The sequence below is a fragment of the Micropterus dolomieu genome, linkage group LG09, assembly GCF_021292245.1.
Source record: "Micropterus dolomieu isolate WLL.071019.BEF.003 ecotype Adirondacks linkage group LG09, ASM2129224v1, whole genome shotgun sequence".
Lineage (NCBI taxonomy): Eukaryota > Metazoa > Chordata > Actinopteri > Centrarchiformes > Centrarchidae > Micropterus > Micropterus dolomieu.
The window spans coordinates 27,917,558-27,943,496 of NC_060158.1; the positions used below are offsets into that span (position 1 = coordinate 27,917,558).

Genomic DNA, 25,939 nt, shown 5'->3' on the forward strand with positions numbered 1-25,939 from the left:
TTAGTTCATTTCTCAGATCAGAAGAGGAATTCCTACATGTTCAACCTCCACTTGTCAAGTCACTTGTGCACTTTATAAAAGCAATTTCTCATTTGAACAATTGCTTTGGCACATTCATGCAAATGATTACAGATATGTAGGTACTATTGGCTGCTGTTTTCTACATTATCAATTGCTCATGTCATGTTGATTTCAATGTATTATAGTAGTTCTCAGTTGAATAGTCTTACCCTGAAAAAACATCAAGGCATAAGTCACTACAGGCAAAATGGTTGAACACGTCATAATCTGTCCAGCATATTTTCCATACATGTCTATTAGACTTTTTTGTAAATGTGTCATGACTAGATGAAGACACCTTTTGTGACGTGAATGAGAATCTGAGCCCTGACAGACAGAACATCAGCCTGAGGGCTGTTTCCCATGTTTCCAAATCACTTTATCTGAGAGGAGGCCCACATTAAAAACCCCGGCCTTTCTGTGTTGAGTTTACATGTTCTCCCCTTATCTGCGTGGGTTCTCTCTGGGTGCTCCAGCTTCCTCCCACAATCCATTTCTGGTCTTTGGCATTCTTCTAGTGACATTGGATGAATTCTTCGCAGAATCTTTGGTTTGTACTCTCCCTAGCGTGTCAGAGAATACTGCAATGGATAGCAGAAATAAGAAAATAAAAACAACCCCACGTTCCTTTTTAGCACTGTAGCCAGGAGAGAAAATCCATCATCTTCAGAATCAGGAACCTTACTAACTAACTAATGATTTCTTCATCTAAACCAGTGGCTCTCAAACTGGGAGCGTGAAAAAGTCCGATATCCACTGATCTAAACCATCAACCTGTCTCTTGGACCCCATCCCTACTAGGCTGCATAACTTAGTTAGCACGTCTTTACTAGACACAAACAATCTGTCTTGTCTTCAGGGTTTGTTTACCAGTCCTGTAAAGTAGCTGTAAGTAAACCTCTTCTTAAAAAGCCCACTCTTGATCTAGGAGTTTCAGCCAATCTAGATATATCTATATCTATATCCTATATCTAACCTTTCGTCAATCTCAGTTTGTTGACAGAAGGAGAGAGGAGAGGAGAGAGGTGAGAGATGAGAAAGCACAAGACTACAGGAGAGGGAAGAAGTCCAGTTAGTAACAAGTAATGGGATAAGAATGCATACAGCTGGAGAGGGCGAGGAGAAAAATGAAAAGCTGCATTTAATGGTGAAAAAATTCAGTTTACAGTACTTTACTTCTTGAATTAATACTTTGGAAGCACATTTAGAAAATGGATTCCTTTGGTAAGGACCTAATTGGTCCTTCCAAGTGACAACAGCTTTCATGACCAGTCTTTGCAAAAGAAGAATCCACGCTTATTGTTTCAACTGTATATGTAGTTTATACATTTAATACTCCAGTGATAACGGTTAGTTCCCTTTTCTCATGATAAGGAACATCTCATTAGAGTGGGAATTGGGCAATATGGGTTCAAATCAACAGACCAAATGGATTTATAGCCCGTTTCCTCTAAACTATAGTGCTGTATATATTTTTGTTCTGTGCAATTACTTATTTCTACACTGTGCCACTGTCTCCTGCTGCGACCTGTGCAATGCTCCACATCAATCACATCTGTATATAAAAAGGTGTATATAGTGTACATTAACTACTTATTCTTATTTATCTTTTTCTCATATATGTTCATCTATTCTTTATTATTTAATGTGCATTTCCCCATCTGTTGTATTGTGCTTTATCTGGAGCTGCTGTCACAGCTGAATTTCCCTAGAGTGGGATCCATAAAGTCTAAAATCTAATCTTATTTCAGTGTGTTTCAGTACACTTCTCTCCCCTCCACTGCTGGCTTCTCTGGTCATACTGCCCCCTGCTGCCCATTATGGCTCATGCACTTTTCATATGGAGCATGTCTATACCATCCTTTTTAAAATGCTCTCACGCCAACAGAAAATATAAAAGCATCACAATATTTAACAAGGCAGACAAAGCGTACTGCTACTGTATGACACTGAGTGTGTCCTTGATATGATCAGGTTTTTGGAGTATCCCTGTAATGTGTTTTGCATGTAAACGTCTTGCCATGTTTCACAAATATTTTATTAACATAGTAATTGCAACTCAGAGGTCCACTTACTAAAACTTTCCATTCTCCATTCATTCATCCCCTATAAAACTAGTGAGCAGACCTTTAACCTGTGAATATTTTGCCACAAATACTGATTCCCAAAGTCAACAATGATTGTTTGTTATGCTTATTATATTTTAAGATCTCCACTTCACTTGGTCTTTACAGGTTATAATTTTATTTCACAAAAACTTAAAGACTTTCTTTCTCACAAATGCATTTTTACTCACAACAAAAAACTGGGCACAAGAAACGAACAATAGAAAGAATGGCAGTTTGACATGGTGATCCTCATCCACTTGCAGCTACTTCAAAAGGGTAGTGCTGGGGGAAATCATGGACGACCTTCACGGCTTCATTATACAGCTCTAAATCTGTGAGACGGATAGACAGAACATACTTCGAGTCACCACATACAAATGCTGCCGTATTCATCTGTATGTAAAGGATAATAAAGAAGACGTACCAAAAGGAATGCCCTTGTCCTCTCGTAGCATGTTGTATGTGGTGGCCATTATTGCCCCCTTGTTGGACACCATACCAATGACCTCCACAACGCCGCTCAGCTCTTCTTCAAGCTGGAGGAAAATATCACAACGGCATTTTAATACGACTTCCTTGTTGATTGAAAACAGGTCCAGCCTTTTTTGATGAAATAATTGAGCCACTGTTTTCACTGAAGTCTTAATGAAATCAGACTGAAGAGAAATGGCACACACTTTAAGCATTCAACAATGTACAGTGAATGTTCTGAGACGTATTTGACGATGTTGGAAACCAGCGGTGGACAGTAAGTACATTTACTCAAGTACTGTACACATTTGAGGTACTTCATGCCACTTTCTACTTCTACTCCACCACAACATCTCAGAGGGAGATGTTGTATATTTTACTTCACTGCATTTATCTGACAGCTTTAGCTACTGGTTACTTCACAAAGATTTTTACACACAAAACACTATGATGTGTTAATAAAATATGTTTTGTATAAATAAAGTGCCCAACAGTTCATACAAGTATAGCTGACACAATTATTAGATCGACACTGAAATTAACTGGCAACGACTTTGATAGTTTAAGACATTTTTCATGTAAAAAAAAAAAAAAAGTGAAGATTTGCTGCTTTTCCTTTTAATTATTTTAATTTATTTGTAATATTTCTGAGCTTTGTACGGTTAGTTCGACAAAGCATGCACTGTGAAGGGGTCACTTTGGCCTCTGGGTAGTTGTGATGGTATTTCTCACCATTTTCAGAATTTCAAAAATCCATTAAAAGAAAGAAATCAGCAGATTAATCCATAATGAGAAAAAATCATTAGCTGCTCTCTGATACAAAAAAAATTAACAGAATATACTTTTACTAGGAAATACTGAGTACTTCATTACTACTTTGAACAGGAAAAATAACAGAATATTACTTTTACTCAAGGAAAGGATCTGAGTACTTCCACCACTGAGATACACACATACCTGGCTGTTTCTAATGAATGCCATTGTTTGCCCACTGTATTTTTTAAATTCTTTCCGTCATGTCAACAACCCCTGACAAACAGAACCATACTAACAGTAGGCCTACTTTTTACTTTTGAGACGTAAGTATATTTAAAAGCCATTGTAATACTGCATGTCATGAGTTGTACTGGCCATTTAAAGGTATTATAACAGGTAAAAAGGACTGGATTGTTTGGTAGGCCTACACAGCCAGTAAAATAATACAGAGTCAGAAGGATAATTGCAAAATTGTCTTCATTTTATATCTACGTTGGCAGTAAGTCATGTTAATTAGGCTACAGCCCGTTTTCCAAATATAAACAAAGATATTACACATACCAAACATCACTTTTCGGCAGACAGTCATTTTTCGGCACAACACCTATAACATTACTTTTGTACTTCGACTAAATTGAAGGCTTTAATAATGAATGAATGAATTAATGGGCCAGACAGGACAGGGTCTGTCACATCAGGGCTGTTGTCTCTAACGATTCTACTGAACGTGGATAAGGATAAACGGCTACACCCCGCGAGCAAGCTAAAATTTAATTCAATGACAGCTTCAAGAAGAGTAACGTTACTCACAGGCTCGTTTAGTTCAACTGTTGCAATCTTTCCTTCTCCATCCGAGACGGTGAACGACTTTCCTGTTGGATGTACCTGGCAGAACAGAAAAGAAAAGTTAGGCATATTTCTAACTGTTAACATAACATTTCCCTCAACCTAGCTTCAAACAGCACTGACCTTTTCAACACGCCCTACGAAGCAGACCGGTCTGCTTATGTGCTGCGACAGCAAAGAGCAGTTTATTCTCGGTTTGGGAACGTCCAGTATGGTCGCCATCTCAAAAGGTCTGCTGTTTTGGCGCGACTGGACCCGGGAGAGAGAAATATCACGCGGGAAATGTCTTATGTATTTGTTTCACATGGAAGCTCGCGCGGGCGGAGCGTCTACGTTTACGTTGAAAAACCGCGGGGCTTGTAATTATGGTAAACACAGGCAATAAAATCGAACGCACCCAACCTTTCTACGCCATATCCGTTGTGCTCTAACATTTTATCCGCCGGAAACATCTATGAATAGTTCCGCTACATGCTAAGGACAGCATCATTTGCAACAGAACTGGAGGTGGCGTCTGTTGTTTCTACACGAGCGCGGACGTTATTAAGACCAGTGACGTCACCATATCTCAACACAACAACAGGGCGCATCGCGCGGAGGAAGCGGAGGAAGGATAAGGGCAGCCTGCGCGACACAGCAGACAGAAGGCGAATTAGGGTATATCCTGTTATTTACGTTGCTTTCTAGGTCAACAAAACTAACTTTTAGCGGAGCCGCATTGAGCTAAAACATATGGTACCAAACTAATTGGAATTAAAACACTAGGGAATCATGATCTGACTTATGAACTGTATTCTGAACTTCGACAGTAGACACAACGACAGTAACGTTAAGTCTGTCATTGTCACTTTCTATTGGCACGTGCTTTGTGTTGACTGTTAAAAGACGTCTCTGAAGTCTCTGAAGCCAGAACCATAGAGTCGACATTTTGCAGTTTCGTATAAAACTAAAAATCGCGATAAATAGTGATACGTTATGCACAGCCGTGACATTGAGTTGAACTTAGAGGATTTAGAGAATGGATACTGTCAACATCATTTATTCAGTGAATTCAGTACTGTGTTTGTTCTTCTTAAACCTTAGTTCCCTAGTACATGTATCGGCTAAATGCTAAAATCTGAGAACCGGAATTTAGCAGCCGAATGATACATTTTTCTTTTCGCGAAAAAAAGCTCCTTTCCACTTTGGCGGCTTTGTGCACAAACAGTTGAACTTCGAGTGTAACTTATCTTTTCTTAACCTCAAAGTGTTACTATAACTTGATCAAATAAGTACTGGCAGCGGGCATAACCCAGGTACAGTTGGTCTAACCTGTTCTTTCTTCTGTTGACAGACGCTAATCATGTTCAGTTTCTTTGGACTCCGTAAAGACTCAAAGAAGTCAACACCCGAGAAGGAAGTAGATGGAGGCTTTGTTATCATTGGTGAGAAACATAACCTCATATAAAATTAAACTGACATTTTGGCGTTTGGAAATTCGTGGGTTTTCCATACATTTAAAGCACCAACTAGCAGTGGACTGCCACCAGCCGGTGGACCCACCTGTGCTCACATCTCTTTGTGTCATAGTAAACAAGCAGGGAACCATTTTTCAAAGTTTAGTAAGTTGAATGGTTAGTTTAAAGAGTGGCTCCTAACGATCTGGACATTTCTGTAGATGTAATATATTAGACCTACTATTGCTACTACTAAGTAAGCCATTGTTAAAGTGACAGGATTTTGAATGAAGTTTGGTGTGATGTTCCCCTCATCCCCTCACCTCAAAGATCACCAATGGTGCAAAACTAATGAACTCTAATTAATTATAAATAAGTCTCTTAGTGAAGTTAATGAATTCAATCATTTCTAACCTGAGAAGCTTCAGAAATATGTACAGATTAAAATTCAGATGGACATCTTACACGTGCTGTTACAGTACTATTCTATCAGTCACAGTGTTTTGAAGTTACTGAGACAGTGAGCTTTACAGGTGGGTTTTGAAGGAGAAAATACAAAAGGAAATATTAGTACAGGAAGTTTAGTCTGCTTCACTGCTGTGGTCCTTGTCTCATGATCATCCTGGGCTGTGACCAAATCTGCAGTGTCAAACATTTCACAATTTCCTGTGTGAGTGTGATTTTGTTTTGCAAAAATTTTAAACAATTTCTTCTTGAGCATGAAACTTCTTTCTTCTTTGAGATTTTCCCATACACAGCCACCTGTTCTCACATGACCAAAATTCCATACTTAGGTCACTTTTAAGTGAACCCTGACTGTCTGATTCCAGCTTCTTAAATGGAAATATTGCGATGCAGTATTATTTGCTGTTTATGCTTGTGGCTTTAATTGGCAGAGCTGGTGGAGCTGATGGACAGGAGCTGCATGTTAAGTGTCAGGGACAGGCTCTCTTTTTCAGATTGAGGCAGCCAGCTGAGCTCACAGATGTTCACTGTGAGCTCCCTGCTTACCATTTAATCAAGTCCGCTTATCAAAGATTACCTTATAATTAGCAAGGTGCGGGTGAAAGGCGTTTATCAACTTTTAGCATGTCATTAGTGACAAGGCATCCCAAAAATGCCTCCCTCATATGTCATCACCAGGGGCTTCGTTAGAGTTGGAGGAGACTTTTAGAGTGTCCCTAAATAGAAAGTTTTCACTTTCACTTTTGTAGCCTCTGAGAGATTTCAGAGAACAGAACAGATGTCCAAAGCTGTGCAGACAGTCTCACGCAGGACTGAAAAACAGGTGGACAGCTGTTCACTGTGTCAGGCAGGCCACAGCAAGAAATTTCCATCGGACGATGTCCACAATGAAACATCGGGATGGACAATGTCATCGGGTGCGCGGGCGTTCTCGGGTGTTGTCTGGTGTTCTCGCACAGACTTAAGTCAGTCTGCCGGGTTTTTTTTACTATTAACTTACGTTACAAGTCGCGATGGATATTTTAAGCACAGACCAGGTAAAGCAACAGTGAACACACAGGTTGCGTCTTTAATAAGCCGACCTGCGGCTCACCTGCTGTCGTGACAACGGATCGCGGGTGGAAGTATATACGGAAAAAAGACGAGTTCTCAGTCTTTTTGGCGACTTTATGAAACATACTGCTGATAGAGGAAATGGAGCAGAATTGGCCAGATGGTGGCGTTTAAGTTCCTGTTAACAGACACGATTTTCACCTATAACAGGAGCGGTGTTGCTAAGTTGGATTTTCTGCTGTTTTATCTTGAAGGACAGGTTCAGATTTTTTCAAGTCTTGTCTTAAATCTTGATGGGAAAGGCTCAAACACAATCTTTAGTTTCTTGTAGAGGGGTGCGTCGATGGAAATATCCGAGAGAGGCGGTGCAAGCGGGGGGGTTTACCTGAGGTGTAGGTGTGTGTGGAGAAGAGAATTCCGAGGCAGGTGCAAAGCAATAATAAGAATGTTCGTGGTCATTAAAACCTGCTTTCACTGCTATTTTTAGTATTTTTACACTGTGTTTGTACTCACAATCGGGGTCAACAGTAATCAGGTTCCTATTCCTACAAAAGTCAATGTAAGAGGGGAGCGTCCCGTCTCAGGTTGCTGTTTTGTAGGGACAAACATGCCATTCATTCACCAGCTGGATGAGCTTCAGTGCAAACCTTTGGACTCTCTGTTGCCAAATTGAATGAATGACACCAGGAAACCTTTGTTTTGCATGAGGAAAGAACATTCCAAACTTGCATCCTGTTTTGTGACATTATTAACAGTGATGCTATAAGAAGATCTTTTCATTGCTGGTATTGTTGTCTGCATTGTCAAGAATGTTACTCAGGTTTCGATTGAGCCTCACAGGCAGCACAGTGCGTCCAGCAGCTGCTTGTTTGACCCTGTGCTCTGGGGTCAATCTGTTTTGGGAAAAATGACCATAATTGGCCAGATGGTGGCGTTGTTTACGTGTCTGTTAACAGACACGATTTTCACCTATAAGAGGAGCGGTGTTGGTGTTGGATTTTCTGCTGTTTTTAACTTGAAGGATAGGTTGAGATTTTTTCAAGTCTTGTCTTAAATCTTGATGGGAAAGGCTCAAACACAATCTTTAGTTTCTTAATATATGTATCTTGGAAATATCCAAGAGAACCTGCGCTCTCAGTCCTTTTGCTTGCATTAAATAATGGACAGCAACTATATACAAACATGTAATTATATTAAAACAAACTACATGAAAGTGGTCTTGAGGCCCTTCTTTTTACAAAATCAAGACAACACAGTTAATCCCCCTAAAGAGATCATTCTTGGCTGGGCAGGTGTTGTTATGTAATATAATTACTTATGTTTTGATAATGACTTCTGGCACCAGCATGGGTTTCATTTGTGCCCTGAATCTATACATTTCTTTTTCCTCTTGTTTCCAATCCAGACAAGAATAGCTACTTTTTTAAAATATTGAAATGGCACTGTTATAATGACATTTTCTGTACCAGGATAATATTGATGAATTATTTTCTTACACTGTTGAACAGCGAGGGGTCTTTTTAAAGCCAGAAGAATCTGTCACTCTACTGAAGATTTTCTGGAAAAGCTAGTGAGATTAAGTCAACATTTGTTTAACAGGGATATTGGATACCTTGGATGGACCAAGTGTACGACACAGCACTCTAAAAACCTTGTGATCCGGATCTTTTATACACCGGCAATAAAAACAAGCTGTTGTATACATGACTCCCAACTCACACTTGATTAAATCCGTTTTACAGGCACATCCTACAGTCAGATTCAGAGTTTAGTTAAACTAAACCAAAATCAAAATGGTCACAAATGTGTATTACATGATCTACAAATGAAAAATACCACATAAATACCAAGCCATTTGAACACACGTGAAACTGTTTTACAAAAGCGCACATCCTCACTAAAAGTGTACGGATGGCCAAAAGCCAAAAATGGCGTATGCCAAAAAATATTCAGACTTATAAAACAATGCGTACGCACACTTCCAAGTAATGTTCCTTTTATAAATCACAATGATCTTTGGTGAAGCTGAAGCATGTTGTTTGGTGGGTAAAAAAAACGCACGTTGGCACCGGAGGAAAGGGGGCACCGGAGCTCCACCCCTTTATAACCGATCTGCAGGAAGGGGCATCCCTCTTGAGTCGTGACGTCGCTGGCTGGAGGGGGACACACACGTAAGAGGGGATGACCCAGGTACTAATTTAGATTCCGCCGTTTGAAAAGAGAGTAAACCAAATGCATTCCACAAACAGTCCGTTCACTGAACGAGGCTGCCGATAGTTTAAAAGAAAGACTTGTTGTAGACTAAATAACATAAGCTTAAAAATGTACTTAATAAAATAGTGTTTTTAATTTTCCATAACATGTTTTTACAAGTAGCGCGTCACATCCGCACGCTGGCGCACAGCTTTTGGCTCGATAAGGAAACAAACATGTGAGAATAGGCTATATGAAACCATGCACTGGTATTTGCATCAATTTAATGTAGCCTCATTTGTCGTCCTGTTCACCTTATTTATGAGTATAAATTGCACTGCATGCAAGTATTAATTAATATGATTCCTGATTAAACTGTCCAACATATTTGAGGCGTTCTTTGCAGAAACAGATATCTGTTTGTGTTTATTATCCTAAATCTGGATCTTTTTGTGTGCGCTGCAAATGATCTTAAATTATGTTAGGAAAATCAACCTAAAGGTGTTTGTTTATTCAGAAAGGCTTTAAGCTTGTAATACTCAGAGGTAATATTTCTATTTATTTTACACAATAGTAGGCCTCTTCATTTCAAACCGTTTCATCCTTCTGCCATGTGAGTCGCCGTTTCTCATTTCTCCTCTTTATGTGCGTACGCATGGTTCAGAGTTTCTTTACAGGACGCACATTCTCCTGTCAAGTTTGTTTTTTATAGATCACAACCTTTGCTTGGGAAGTGGAGTACGCACGTTTCAAGCCCTGTTTTGTACGTACGTATGTTTAGAAATGAGACCCAAGATCAATTTCGCTTTCGAAAAGCTTCCTGTGTGTACAAATGTCTAAAAATATTTGTTCTTTTGTATTTCCTTACAGATTGTAATATGTGTGTGCACTGGTCACTTGATACCCATGCATCAGGTTACATTTGCGTGTGGGGTTTTGAGACTCCAGCTCCACACAGATCCACAAACGCATGCTGCGTTTAAGTACTGGTGGAAAACTAGGACATCCGGGCTTTCTGTGAATTTGTGTAATTTCAAATTGGGCCAGACATTTTACTAAATAGAATAGCTCGTCACCCCTCAATTACCAACTATAGACTCTGTACAGTGGCCTATAAATGTAAATATATGGATTAAATAAGCTACTGCTAGGTAGCTTATTAACCATATATACAACCTTAAAAACCATGAACGCCTCCGGAGCAGAGTGTTTCAGGGCCAGGCCTGATTACTATACAGTAACTTTAGTCCCTGATCTGGGTGAAACTGGATCATATTTTATGGAGAAAATATTTTCCCCGATGTGAAGTTACGTCTTCACATTTAGTCGATCGTGTCAGTTCATTTTATGAATGTTTTGAACAAAAAATCCAGCCAAATGTTACACATTGTATCTTCAAAGCTGGAAGTCAGCATTTTAACCTCACAGTCATTGTTTCATGGAGAAAAAAAAACACTTGCAACAATAGATTAAATATGGCAGACAACTTGTGAGAAACATTATCTAAGATGATGTTGGAACCGATGACTGGAGATATTATCTACGTGAACACAAAGAGGGCTTTGGGTCTGGTTGAATCCCTGAGGAAAGCGCTCCTCGTCCGTTGGGGAAGCTGCTCTGGAGACACATGGGGCTGAGATCGGAGACATCTGTGTGATTGAATTAATTCTGTAGACAACGTCAGTTTGGCCCTGAAGAGGAAGAGCAGAACAACAGCATTTACCTTCTCACTTCCCATCAGTGCCTCTACTCACTCAATGTTTCAGCCACTTGATGAAGGAGTTCAAATTAATTTGCTCAGTGACAGCCGCCTGCTGACCCCAGCAAAACCTTAAAATAGGTAGGACATGGACCAAGAATAGACTGGCTGGCATTAATGTTCTCAATGGAAAAGATAAATTGTTTGGTCTATAGTTTGTCAGAAAAATACCCATCACAGTAAAGGAAAAGGCCAGTAAAGGTCGGCAATTTGAACACACCGCCAGTTGTCATTCCAAGATGTTCAGTTCCACAAATAATCACATCAAAGTAGTTACAGGTTAAAATTCTGTTAACCGACTAAGTTCAGCTCTAATAACATCCATGTCTGCATATTTTTATTTTATATTTATTTATTTATTTATACTGTATTTTGGAGATTTTAAGGGTCACACTAAGGCTGCAGCTGACTTTTAAAAAAACACAATTTCCAAGAGCCCAAGATGACCCATTCAGAGCAGCAAAGCCTCATATTTGAGAAGCTGGAATGAACAAAGTGTTTTTAATGAGTCAGTTAAAAAGTAGGCTAATCAAAATAGTTGTCGGTGAACTGACATGTAGCCAATTTACTTCAAATCACACTCAGTTTATGTCATGCCTCCCTGTTTCCTGAGCTTCGCAGAATGATTTCCATTTTAAAGCTTTACTCTTTGCTAGCAGCAGCTGCTATCCAGGCATTTCAGTACAGTGTTGAAAACAATGATGAAGGGCTGGTAACTGAAGAGCCGATCAGAACTTTGTTTTAATGATCTCATTTTGATTAGTGAGACACTTTAATACATAGCTTGAGTAAATTGTCAATAAATTTGTGTCTGCCACATTTCTTGTGCAGGAGAGACGGTTGACGATCAGAGGAGGAGGATGCAGAACCTGAACGTCGCACAGCTGTCTACAAACGTCGTAGTGCAGCCATCAAAGGTGAGCTGGTAGAGGTTTACAGTTCATGATAGAAAGTTCCCCCTGTGGCATTGTAATCAGCATCAGTAATCACCTATTTAGCATTCAGCGCTTCTTTGTTCGGGCATTGTTGTTTGAAGTTTTAAAGCCAAAGTCAGCAGCTACTCGAGTCCGAGTCTCATACCCATGTCCCCATTTCTGCCTTGGCCACACTGGATGGCCATCTACTCAACTGACGTCCTCTGCGTAAGCGGAAGTAACGTGCGAAACAACAAGATGAAGCCACAACAAAAGGCCAAATGCATAAAAAAAACACACCAAACACGCCGTCTGAGAAATAAACCCAGTCTGTATTGTTTTGTTGTTGTCCGCATGCCAAGGTCTTTGCAAACTTCTAGGCATGGGACGTGCGTTGTTGCCTCCCACCGGTTAAAAACAACAATGCGTTTGGTCTTTGCAAACAGAAATGATGTCCGTGTTTATTTTGCACATAGAGCAGGGAAGTGAAATCTGGTGGTGTTCACTCGAGATGCATTCTAATGCCAGGTGTGAACTGAAGTACTTAGAGCTGTCCACTTGTGATCACATCAACCAAGACGCGTGTTAATCAGTCAGCAATTCAGCTCTTGGACCAGTCGCTATGAGCATCCCAGCTGGCCTTGTCCTGTATGGCTCATACTACAATGTCCACTGCTGTGATGTTGACAGGTGCTGAGCTAACTTGCCAAAATGTGTCATTACACATTTCACCAGGCTGGCTTTAGGACTGAGCTGAAGCAGAAGCCTCCAAAATGCTCTGCTGGCCTTCTGGTTGTTCTTAATTTAAGAGTCTTAATACATGGCTTCATTGCTTATTTTCTTAATAAGGAACAACTGTCAAAAAGGAATTTTCTGTGTGTGTGTGTGTGTGTGTGTGTGTGTGTGCGTGTGTGCGTGTGTGCGCGCGCACATTTGGTCCATATGGCATCCTGGAGCTGCCACATGTCACACAGTGAGTGGCTCATCCTCCAGTTTTAATCACGTGGTGCAACAGGAAAGCACTGAGACGCAGCAACATTATACCCTCACTCCAAAGCCTACATGTGCAACACACACTGTTCAAAATGTCCAGATGTAGATTCAGACCAACCAAAACCTGTTAACCTAAGCTAAGCTACAGCCTGTGCATTCTAACACTACTCATAGTGCTGAACATTTTAACAACCAGTACGTCCTCAAACAAATGAACAAATATGTTGTTTGTAATTGCTTTCCAAAACATTTTCAAAACTGTACAATGTAAGTTCTTTGGAAGAAGCTAGTTCGGTATTCTCTGTATGGATTTCATGGCAGAGGCTGTGAAGAGACTAAGAGAAGACGGAGTCAGAGGAAGCGAGGGAGTGAAAAAGAGAATGTGACGAGCAAGCAACCGGACAAGAGTAAATATCAGCCAGGGAGCGGGCAACATAACCGGGTGAAATAAAAGGCTGAATGACAGACGCCGAGCTGGCATTCTTTCTATGTACACAGTTGGACTAGTAAGGAATATTGCTATGTCTTGTGTTTGGCTGTTAGCAAAGTTGGCAACTTGCTAGTTTTTGTAGTAATCTAATCTCAACAGTCCACAGCTGTCCTTATTTACGACAGCGGTGATCACGCCACATTTTACATAATGTTGCCTTACACATGATAAATGATAAATGATTCCCAGTCTCTTCCTCACAGTGAGGAAAACAGTTTAATTATTTTCGAATCGGATCAGTACTCGGCATTGGCCGATACCCAAAGCCTGGTATCCGCATCGGGACTTTAAAAAGTGGTTTTGACACATCCCATGTCTAATTCATGCTGGTTCCTGACGGATAAGTCATAATTTGCATGGCTGCTAGATATCTTTGTGTTTTAAATGTAAGCATGTCTTTTCTTATGCATTGGGTTCAATGGTGTGACGCCTACATTTTGTATCCAACTGGATTTTTTTCTCACAAAAAAAAAGGTTGAAAGCATAAAAGCATACCATATGAACGCAGGACCTCCCATATATGTACTCACCTTTAAACTTTAAAAAACATTAGCTTTTTGATAATTGAAGTGTCAAAATGTCATGCGGTGCGACCGTCCGGCCATGACTGCTGTTTTGAAAACTTCTTTGAAATTACTTTAAATCTATTCAAAATTGTGTTTTGCCCTATGTGGCATGAATTCCAAAGTGTTTTGTCGTCCCTTACAAAATCACAAAGCATCTGTATTTATATTTCCATAATAATACACAAACAAACTTTGTCCGATGATGTCCATTTTATGAAATATCATATGGTGCGACCATCAACAAACGACCACTTTGGGACTTGTTGAAAATGTTGAAATCCATTCTAAGACAGGAAGTTGAACAATATTTGTCAAGGACTCATTGAAACAGCAAGTAGGTTTTTAACTCTTTCTCAAATCTGGAAAAATTTTAAATTGCCACTTTTGGATATCATGTGGTATGACCTCAGAAAAACAATTAATATAAAGTTATTTCTACCAATATTTGTTTTGATTATAAATTTCATCAAGTCCTTTTGTAGGAAGCTAGCTTGTTTTGTTTAGGTGGCCTATCCTCTGCATGTAAATTTTGATTGAATTAGAAAATATCATGTGGTGCAACCAAATATCATGTTGAAAAGTGGTTTCCATGATTGGCAATTTAGTTTTTGTGCTTTAATATTCAATTTATGACTTTTACATATAAAGTACTTTTATTGTAGTATAATTTGGAATAGATTTTTCTGCAATTTGACACACTTTTTCTTACATTTCAGAAACAACGGATTATTTTTAGTCTTTGTACAATATCATGAGAAAAATGCCTCAAAAATATTTAGAACTTGTAATTTCACTTTGGTAACAATGCAATATTAGTAATATTTAATTAATTACCAGATGCTACTCCCAAGTAAAGAAACACTGCTCGCCATGGACAGCATGTTAATTTTGACCCTGCAGTAAGAGCGGAGTCGCTAAAAGAAGCAAAAATCGTTGCATCGTTAGGAAAATCTAAAATGAAAACTAAATGAAGCAACATGTTGCTCTTGTGTGTGTTTCCATTTCTTCGGAGGAAATGCATTTTTTTGTGAACATGTTGGCGTAGGAGCCCGTCCTCACTTGATTTATTGTGCTGCTTTACGACCCATCTTTATGTTTTTAACGACAGGAGAACCACGTTCGATTCCCCTGCGAAATCAAGTAAATTTAGAGTTATTTTCAGTTTGAAGCCAACTTTAGCCCAAACAAAATGTAGCAAAACATTTATTTCAACGGAAATGGTGTGCCTTGAACATCCTGTTGCGTGCGTACGCCCGCCACTGGACTTCACTGTCTTTTAAATGTGGCTGCTGATTGGGTAACACCTCTGACACACCCAATAAATGAGAAAAACATACTTGCAGTTAATGAAATTAGATTAAATATATTGTCATGTCATTTAGAGCGACTACTTATCATGTGGTGCGACCAATAATAACAATAACTGTATTAAATTAAAAATAAAATATCTCATTCCTGTGACTGAAATATTCATTACTGATACAGTATTTTTAAGTGAATGTTATATTTTAAACATTTCTATCAGTTTTATGCAATTTACAGAGAAAATAATCAATTAACTACATTTAAGAAGGGGATTGTGACATTATAGAGCAAAAATATTTAAATCATTATTTACAAAAACCCCAAAGAAAAGAAAATACATTGTATCTAAAACCTTTATATTACTGAGAACTTGTATATACTGTTAACCATGTTACAGAAATTAATTTATTTTTAAAATAAATTATGGTCGCACCACATGACATTTTGGCCACAAACAGTTTATGTAGCTGAAAAAACACTAAAATCATTTAATTTGAAAAAATTACATTCATTTATGTGTACACAGCATTCTTAATGTTTGAACAACGCCAATAAATGTTTTAGTTTTTTGTATTTTAAAATTGGCCTGTTGAAAATCCTTATACGTCACTGACGCCATTGACAAAGCAACTGATGATGTTTTCTTCCTTAGAAAACTCAAGACTAACCTCATAGTCCTGCATATACACTGCACAGAGGTACTGTGTGGCAAGAAGAACAGTGGAAAGTTTTCACAGTAATAAGCACTTATCCTGTACATTGAGGTGAACTACATTATTCAAATATCAGGCCAATATCAGGATGGAGTTTGATGGTATTTTATCACAATCAAATGCAGTATGGAATCCACCTATTGAAAATGAATTGTTTTAAATCCCTTATTCAATCAAGCACAGTATTTATACTGCTGTATACATCTGACCTATAGTATATTCATATTTAGATTACTGTCTATACTACATATATCTGAACTGTATTGCACTATTTGTACTTACAGTATACCTTCATATATACAGTATATATACCTGCTTATCCTATAGTATTCATTTCACACTGTCAGCACTGCTCAGTTGTACAGAGTGATGTGAATCTATTTTTGGGTGAGAATACAGACACCAGCTGCAGAGAGCAAACTAACCAGAGACCAACCAAAGTTTTAAGTTTTACGCCATAGAAACCCTGTTTTGCTCATCTCATGCACGCACACAAAGGCATGCATGCCGGGCAGGTGATGCGATACAAAGTCCTCACAATGGTGTCACGCTATTTCACTGATCAACGGGTGACCTTAACACGCCAGGAAAAACAGCAGTGCACCAGCCAAGGCGGCAAAGAAGAAATTAATGAATATGGATATAAACAATGCTGTATTTAAAATAATAAAAAAATTGGCTTTGCAAATGTTTATGAGGAAGGAAATTCACTCAACACTTTAGTTAGAGCTCAAGGATACACACAATGAGTTTGTAAACGCGACAGGGCGGCTGATCTAATCTAATGTTTAACATTTTGACCTGCAACAAAATGAATGCTGGTAGAAACTGCTGATTAAGGTAGTTTAGGAAATATTAAAAAACTTTTTATGAAGCTTGCTGCATTAAGCCTTGTGACTGGTGGGGCCTGATGTGTGCTGCAGGCACCCAGTGACGCCACACACCATAATTCCGGTGTGTTGTTCTGCACTTTATTGTTTTACCTTCACTTATGTTCCGCCTGTTTGTGCTCTGTGAGCCTGTTACAAAATACCAGCATGTTCAGTGTGAGGGTTTAAGGGTTTGATGCTTTTCTTCCTCATACATGATGTAAACTACATAGTAACATTTCTTTGGGTTTTCAACTGTTTGGTTAGATTAAGCAAAACATTTGAAGAAGTCACCTTTCTGACATTTTATAGACAAAAAATGAATCAAGTAATCTAGAAAATAATTGCCAGATTAATTTATGGTGAAAATAGTATTTCAGAGACTAAAATGTTGCACTTCAGTGCCACTGGAGGTCAAAAGCTCCTCAAGGTGGTTTTGACTGGTATTGTAATGGGTTGATTTGACTGTTACGTCAGCAAAGTGTCTTTACATTTACTGAAGTGTGAATTTTACAATTGGCTTTTGAAAGGAAGGTTTTTCAGATTATTTTACCTACACTTTACATTTTATTTTTATTCACTTATTCTCATAAAGATATGCAGGAAAATATGAACTTAATTCTTGCTGTTAACGTAGGGGCCCTATGGCGGCTATGGCACAGGAGATAGAGCGGGTTGCCTGTTAATCGGAACTGGTCGGAAGGTTGGCGGTTCAATCCCCGCCTCCTCCAGGCTGCATGTCGAAGTGTCCTTGGGCAAATTGCTGTTCCACCAGTGTGTGAATGATAGTTTCTGTTTGAGCACTTAGGCTCAGTGTGTGAATGGTGAATGCAGATGTAGTGTAAAAGCGCTTTGAGTGGTCGAAAAGACTAGAAAGGCGCTATACAGAGCATTTATTTACTACCAGCAGGTAATAAGGATTTTTGTTTTGTGCTTTGATTCATATAAACTCAAGATCACAACAGAAAACAGGACCCGGGACCCTGTTGCTCCACCCTCCCTGTGCACCAGTCTGTGCCTCTTAATTGCAGAGGACTAACTGTTTCCTGTAACATCTCGTCTGCAATTAGTCTCACATTTGCCTTTATTACATGCTGAAGCCCAAAACAAAGTCTCAAATCTGCCACTCTGGAGCATTTTCATATCCAGGTAGACTCTGAAAGCAGGGCACGCTGTAGGAAATGGCTGCCGTCACCATTGTTTTAAAAAAAAAAAAAAGAAAGGTAAAGGCAAGAGCACTTTTAGTGAAATTCCTGTGTAAACCTTACCCATATTACATTAAACTAGTGTCCTCAGTGTCAATAAAAAGCAACATATAGAAGAACATTTCTTTGTCAAGTGAGAACACAGCTCTGTGTGTTCCCTCCAACCAATGAGCTTCAACGTTGTTTAAATTTTGCTCTTATTGAGGTATTCTTGCACATTCACCCATCACTTTTACAGTATCACCCTAAAGTCACTGCTACATGTTGTACGTCTATGTTTAGCACAGCTTTAGAAGCACAGCTCTCAATTATAATGGTGTGAACAATACTTTCCTTGGACTGTCACAGAAGTGAAGGCTTGTGTCTGCACTGTCCATACCCAAATTGTAATAAGTAGTAGTGAAAGAGTAACTGCACAAGTCATAGGAACACGACTCTCCTTGGAATGCAGTGATCCAACTTTTCTGTCTCAATACAATTCTGTTATCTCAAATAGGTTTGGGCAGTAAACCAGGGTATTTAGAAATCCAGACGCACCTCTTTCTATTAAACTGGTACAGAGACGCTGTACTGAGGTGATGTACTGTAGCGTACGCCCTCAATGTAGGCATGCAACCCCGTATGAAACTGCCTGACAATCACCCCCCTTCATCTTTCTAGCAGTTGGTACAGAGCTGCACCTAACAATTGTCTTTTAATCAATTAATCTAATGAGTTATTTATTGATTAATAAAAGAAAATCTAGAAATCTTGATTCATTTATCACATTACATCTACATATATTTATACACATATTTTATTCAGTCATCGTCCTGAAGAAGAGACACATTTAGTCATATGTCCTAGTCATTGCTGTGTTATGATCCATCCATCCATCCAACCATCCATCCCTCCATCGTCAACCGCTTCTGCGCAGAAGCCAATCCAGTCCCAGCTGACATCGGGCGAAAGGCGGGGTACACCCTGGACAGGTCGCCAGTCCATCCTGTGTTATGATATAAATAATAATTAGAATCGACCCCTATTTGTCAGATGTCGCATCACAACGACACTTGGTGTAACATTACATTACCATGACAGGAGCAGTGCAGAAATGACTTTTAACATGTTGGTGATAGAAAATCTATTTCAAGAGACTACTACTAACAGAAACTCCTCAGATTGATCCTCATGTTGATTGTACTAATATATTTGTGTGGGTACAAAAAGGAAACAGGATTTGCAGTGCTGTCTTGCTGCCGTATTGACAAAGTGCACTGGGATAAGCCGTCTCCAATGTACAGGGCACCTCTGTCTTAAATACTCCCAAACTGTAGATATTCATAGTGAGGTTTTTTTTTAGCTGTAGCTTGTTCTTCGGGGGAATCTATGCTTTGACAATGCGCAGTACTTCATTGCAATGCGACGCACGTTATGCAAATTGACGTATTTCTGTAATCAATCAGCCTTAAGGGAGTAAAGAACACACAGGAGCTTTAAGTCACAACAATAGACCGACACATTCTGCTTGAACTAATACCACACAAACAATTATATGTTTTCATGTTTTTATTGAATACACTGAGTAAATAGTCACAGTGTAGGGTGGAAAAAGTATGGGAACCCCTAGGCTAATGACTTCTCCAAAAGCTAATTAGACTCAGGAGTCAGCCAACAATGAGGCGAGATTGGAAGTGTTGATTAGAGCTGTCCTGCCTTATAAAAACACACACCAATTTTAATTTTGTTATTCCCATGAAGCTTTGCTTGATGTGAACCATGCCTTGACCAAAAAGCTCTCACAAGACCGAAGATTAAGAATTGGTGACTTGGATGAATCTGGAAAGGGTTACAGAAGTATCTCTAAAAGTCTTGATGATCAGTCCACAGTAAGACAAACTGTCTATAAATTAGAAAAAGTTAAGCACTGTTGCTACTCTCCCCAGGAGTGGCCGTCCTGCAAAGATGACTGCACGAGCACAGAGCAGAATGCTCAATGAGGTTAAGAAGAATCCTAGAGTGTCACAGAAATCTCTGGAACATGCTAACATCTCTGTTGACGACTGTACAATACATAAAACTAAACAAGAATGGAGTTCATGGGAAGACACCATGGTGGAAGCCACTGCTGTCCAAAAAAACACTGCTGCAAGTCTGAAGTTGCAAAAGAGCACCTGGATGTTCTACAACACTACAGGCAAAATATTCTGTGGATAGATGAAACTAAAGTTGAGTTGTTTGGAAGGAACAAAAACCCTATGTATGGAGGAAAAAGGCCCACCAACATCAAAACCTCATCCCAACAGTAAGATATGGTGGAGGGGGCATCATGACTTGGGGCTGCTTTGCTGCCTCAGGGCCAGGAAGGGTTGCTATCATCGACAGAAATATTTATTCCAAAGTTTATCAAGACAAATCAAGAGAATGAAAGGCCATCCGTCTGCCAGTTGAAACTCAACAGGAGATGGGTGATACATCAACGACAACGACCCAAAGCACAGAAGTAAATCAACAACAGAATGGCTTCAGCAGAAGAACCGACTAATTTAACAGTTTTGGATTTTATTGTTTTTTTATGTTCAAACTGAAAATTGTATTCACTATAATTCCATAAAATTGAATCTAATAGTACGAAATCAAATAGAACTCATATTGCTTTCAACTTGTGAGTATTATTTCAGTTTCGGGTTCCAAATTCATTTTTGACATTCAGTTTAAACTCTGAGGCACTCATCCAGAGGCACTCTAGACTAGAATTGAAGAGCTCCAATTCAATCCAACTCTCTTCAAAGGACTTCTTCGGACCGCAAGGCTTTCTGGGTATGTAGGCTATGAGGTTAGCTGTGTAGTCTCTTGTGGGCCTCCACAAATAAATCAGTGTGTTAGAAACACACATACAGTTTAATGCCCATCAACTTAAAAGGCTCAATAGAGGAATAAACAACATTTCACATGCAGTCTGTAACCATGAAAAAGCACTTTCATGTGCATCATTACAGCTACATTGAATTACAGAATGGTCACTGTAATTCACCAACATGCTTTCAGGTCTTGACAGAATTAAAGCTTTGTTTTTGGCAAACTGCTTTAATTGTGAACCTTTCCTGGAAATCTTGCATAGTCATAACTAAATCAAACAAAACTAAATGTCGAAAGCTCTATAACCACCCCTAGGTGCTGCCCATCTCATTATACCCCAAACTGTTGGACCAAACAAACTACATACTGATGATTTTGCTGTTCTCAGAGCATTATTACTAAGTAAACATGTGAAGATAGCCGGTCAAGGAACCACCAAATTAAAGAGGGTTTTTTTCTTTTGGGACTATGACTATGTTCAATAAATGTCATGGCACTATTGTATGAATGGTAATCAAGCCACAAAATCAACTGGGTGTACTGACGGTATGATTGTAAATCCCATGTAGTGACCAGAATGGAAAGTGTTCATCCTCCAATCCAATATTTGGATTACAGTTTTAATGGAACCTTGTGGTAGGGTTAAGCAACTATGGGTTAAGTGTCTTGCTCAGGGACACAATGGTGGATGGGTCACAGTGGGGAGTGAACCCAGGCCTCTCACACCAAAGGCATGTGTCTTATCCATTGCGCCATCACCACCCTACCATGTTGCAATATATAGTTTAAACCTTGACCTGTGTGTTTGACTGGACTATTTCCTGTTCAAGTTCACACGTTGTCTTAACTGGAGAAATGACAAAATTATGTCAGTAATGATTACCTTAAAACTTCAATTAATAGCCGAGTCCCCAAATAGCCACCTAGCCTGTTTACTGGCCTGGTGTGGGAACACATTTTGACAAATAAACACAGGTCTCGATTAGAGGCCTGGTCCTGTTTTTATATAGCTTCCATGGATGTATAAAACCTCTTAAACCCAACTGGGTCGCCCGCTTAAGCTGCTTCTAAGCTGCTTAGATCGTTAATCCAAATATTAATGTTTAAACGTATGATCAGTATGCACATGCTACACATCGTTAGATCAGTTAGATTCTCCACAATTCAATCGTTGAGTTCAATTAATGAAACAACGAGCCCCAAAGTCTAATTCTTATAGATTTACCGGTGTAACCTGCATGGTACAAGAGATGGGGGAAAAATAAGTGCCGACTCCTGTTACGTTTGAATCGCTCCTTAAGTTCGAATGTGTCCGTTCCTTGATGATTAAATTCCTAAAGGGTCCACCGATCAAAAGAGTTAAAACATCTTGTGAACCTGTCATGTGAAGTCCACCACTCTCTGTCTGCTAACCTCTGCCACACTGCTCTCATCCTGCACCCTGTTGTTGCTTTCATTACATGGCTGCCTTCAAAATAAAAGTGCATAAGCTGTCTGTCGGAGCTAGATGAATTAAATGATGTGTATTTGATATTATTGGATAATTTTTATACAAGTAATATTCTGTTTGAAATAAATAAACTGTGTGTCTAAACGTAATATTTCAACAACACTGACATTAAATCTGTGTCTCCTTTTCCTCATAGTCATCCTGTGCAGTTCCAGCTCAACCCACCTACACAATGCACCCTACAGCTTTACCTACCACAGCGCCAATAGCAGGGACCTCAGCAGTGGAAGCTGCTTCGACTCTCCCGGATCTCCTCGGGGACATCCCTTTCACTTTGGCTCCTCATGTCCTGGCCATGCAGGCAGGGTTTCCCCTGATTCCTGATGTGCTGCTCTCCCGGGACATAAACTACAACCTGTCTAGCTTTCAGTATGACTTCACTTTAGAGAACTCTGTGCTTCATAATGCCTAGTCTGCCTAGTCTGTTTAAATTTTAATATCAGGACTGTCATCAGGAGTTCACACTGTGGGAAACTTGGTTTATTGTTGGTCATGTGAGAGCTTCCAGCAAATGCGATTCTGTAGAATTATGAACAAGTAAAAGCTCCCACACAATAAGTCGTAGTGTTAAAACTGTAAAGGATTGAATTTCTGTTATTAGTTTCTTCTCTGTTTACTACTTTCAATGTAGATGCATTGAAATGAAATGAATGTAGCCAAAGCATTGCAACAGCAGTCAAGGATAAATATAGCTAAAGGTCGAGTTTGGGTCTCAAATTTGGCAGTACCAGTCAGGTGCTAAAGACCTGGAAATGAGTCAGGTTCAGGTCTCAGTTTTAGGTGTACTGACTGCGTGTGCTTCTTGCCCCATCAGACTGTAAAGGCCAATTTATACTTTTATAAATCTGACAGCGGAGGCATACTAGGTCTGTTAGGACTTGACTTAGAAACCAGTGGGTTGCTGGATCGAGTCCAGCACGACCCATGCCGAAGAATGCAGAGAACCAATATCCCCTTCCAAAAGAATTTCCCCTCGGGGATCAACAAAGTATTTCTGATTCTCATTCCGAGCCAACCAATCAGAGTCCTTGCGGTCTGCGTCATCACAACGTGTAGTTACATTTTGGGGGGAGATGCTTGTTAGGCTGCAGCGTACCTGGTGTAGATTCAGCACAGAAGTATAAATTGGCCTTAAAGCCTCTATTTTGCCACATCTCACAACTAGTCTTATATACAGTCATTTAATGACAGATTCAAATGGTAGCCAAAACTACAGAAAAAAGACCTGGGTTGTACTGAATTAGAACAATTCTTTAAGGGAAGGTTTATATTGTAACCTTCACTTTCATTGCATCGTCCTTATCTGTTTGTGACAGCGTGCCATTTCAAATGGTATAAAAGAGACTTTTTTTCAGTTCATTTGAGGGTGTGGCACCCACATGATGAAGCAATAACTTCAATCGAAGTCGTTAATGCAGAAACGGCTGGCCAAGAAGTTGCCTACCACTACATGGAGTTAAGCCCAAGTCTACAGTAGGATCATTGGATGGATAGTACTAATTCAAATGACTTTTGAGTCATCTATTTATGTACAAATTGCAACATGTGGAGATTGTTTATTTTTACCGACTCCAGCACTTAATGTAATAATTTAATATTAGGCAATTTATATATTTGACATTATATGTAGCAAAAACACTTCCTGCCACAGTTAATGCTTTGACTATTTTACAGCTGTTATTCCCTACCACTTGTCACCATGTTTGACTTTTGCTCCCTGAATGTAGCCTCCCTTTTGATCCAGCGTTATGTTTCTGCCAGCGTTAGTTACTGTGTTGTTTATTCTGGCTGCATTTTCCACTGACTTTGCTTTTCGTTGGTTATGGCACACCTTTTTTTGTTATGATGCAGTCAAATGTACATGCCATTAATTATCACTTGGGTTGGTCTGCTGCGCTGACATACTGTAAATTACATTACATTTCTTCATTTAGCTGACGCTTTTATCCAAAGCGACTTACAATTGCTGTACATGTCAGAGGTCGCACGCCTCTGGAGCAACTAGGGGTTAAGTGTCTTGCTCAGGGACACAATGGTGGATGGGTCACAGTGGGAAGTTGAAACTGGGTCTCTCACCCCAAAGGCATCTGTCTTATCCATTGCACAGTCACCACCCCAAAAATTCCCATTCATGGACAGCATAGACAAGGCGACTAGTACTAAGTAGTATCTCTGCTGAAATATGGCAGAATATGCTGGTGAGGACGAGTTAGCCTCAAAAATGTGGCACGTTTTTTGCAGGACTACAGAAAGTGTAACAAGGCTGTCAATATTTAAATGTGTATTGAAACAAAATACTTTTCTTAGCCAAAGTCTAAGCCCAGGGGTCTGTTTATGTACCGAAACTTGTACTTTTAGATATTTGTGGCCATAAAATCTTTCGCAAACGTTTTACGGACAGATACTTTTATCTAACGGCAGAGCAGACAAACACGCAGGTAGTGGGTTAGCAAGCTGTTACTGCTGCTGCAAAGCTGACCAGTGGAGATCAGCTGTCACAAACAGCAAAAAATGACAACAAATGGACAAGACAGTACTGGCCTATTGTTTGTGTGAAACAGCAAAGCTAACGTGACTCACCTGTTGACAGAAACAGAGCGTCGGCCTTCAAATCTCGGAGGTTTCTCCAGCACTGAAACGCCTCAACGATGTTAACACGGGTCTTCGCCCTTGCCTGGTCATATGACTTGTTTCAATGTGTACCTTCAGACCTTTTCGTCTTTGGCTGTTTCTTGGCCATATCACCTTCAGGACAGTGCCTAGAGTCCCATAATGAGTCCAGCATGTTCAAATGTACCAGTGTTTACAACTTTCTCGCTCCCATTGCTCCCTGCATGAGCACGCTGATTGGCTGAAACAATGTTGTGGGGAAGGCCCGCACCGTTTACAGAGCCAGGGCTGTTTGGGGAATCTAGAGCACACACAAAACGGAGTGCTAGTGTACCGTGAGGAAACACAGAATTTAACAATAAGTATCGTGATTGATTACTCTACCCTTTAACAGCCAGGAGAGAGAGGGGTATGACATGCAACATGTTTTTACACAGGTTTTGTTAGAGCCCCGACCTCTTTGTTTATGTTGATTATTATTTGTACACTATCATTTAGTCGCTTCAACCTGCTGTGCCTTTAATATACCTCTTACTTTAATAAACCTTTCAAACTGTATTTTAGAAGCAAACCCTTCTATCGGTTAACTCCCACTAAAATCTTCCTCTTAAACCATCTTATTCCCTGAGTTAAGGTACATATATACTGTATGTTGATGCTGGTATGGTGTTCAGTTGGTTGAGACTGTGACTGCAACTCATTTTCCAAATAAAGTTGAGCTTTTTCTAGGCTACATGTGAGGGAAATGTTTTGTCATTGTTAATGATCATATTAAATCA

At 39.5% G+C, this 25,939-nt stretch overlaps 2 protein-coding genes across 3 annotated transcripts; one reads left to right on the top strand and one right to left on the bottom strand.

Moving 5' to 3' along the window:
• Positions 1–2,080: 2,080 nt before the first annotated feature.
• Positions 2,081–4,712, bottom strand: rpa3 (replication protein A3). Its single transcript, XM_046057858.1, has 4 exons — positions 4,365–4,712; positions 4,206–4,280; positions 2,593–2,704; positions 2,081–2,500 (listed from the first exon to the last, which is right to left on the bottom strand). The coding sequence occupies exons 1-4, from the start codon at positions 4,461–4,463 to the stop codon at positions 2,418–2,420; spliced, it is 369 nt and encodes a 122-aa protein (XP_045913814.1). The 5' UTR covers positions 4,464–4,712; the 3' UTR covers positions 2,081–2,417.
• On the top strand, positions 4,214–25,900 carry umad1 (UBAP1-MVB12-associated (UMA) domain containing 1). Of its 2 annotated transcripts, none has more exons than XM_046057856.1 (4): positions 4,214–4,301; positions 5,575–5,665; positions 11,979–12,064; positions 22,687–25,900. In XM_046057856.1, the coding sequence occupies exons 1-4, from the start codon at positions 4,275–4,277 to the stop codon at positions 22,960–22,962; spliced, it is 480 nt and encodes a 159-aa protein (XP_045913812.1). In that variant the 5' UTR covers positions 4,214–4,274; the 3' UTR covers positions 22,963–25,900. The 2 variants fall into 2 exon arrangements, with proteins under 2 accessions (XP_045913812.1, XP_045913811.1); XM_046057855.1 differs by lacking the exon at positions 4,214–4,301 and adding an exon at positions 4,690–4,898.
• Positions 25,901–25,939: the final 39 nt, after the last annotated feature.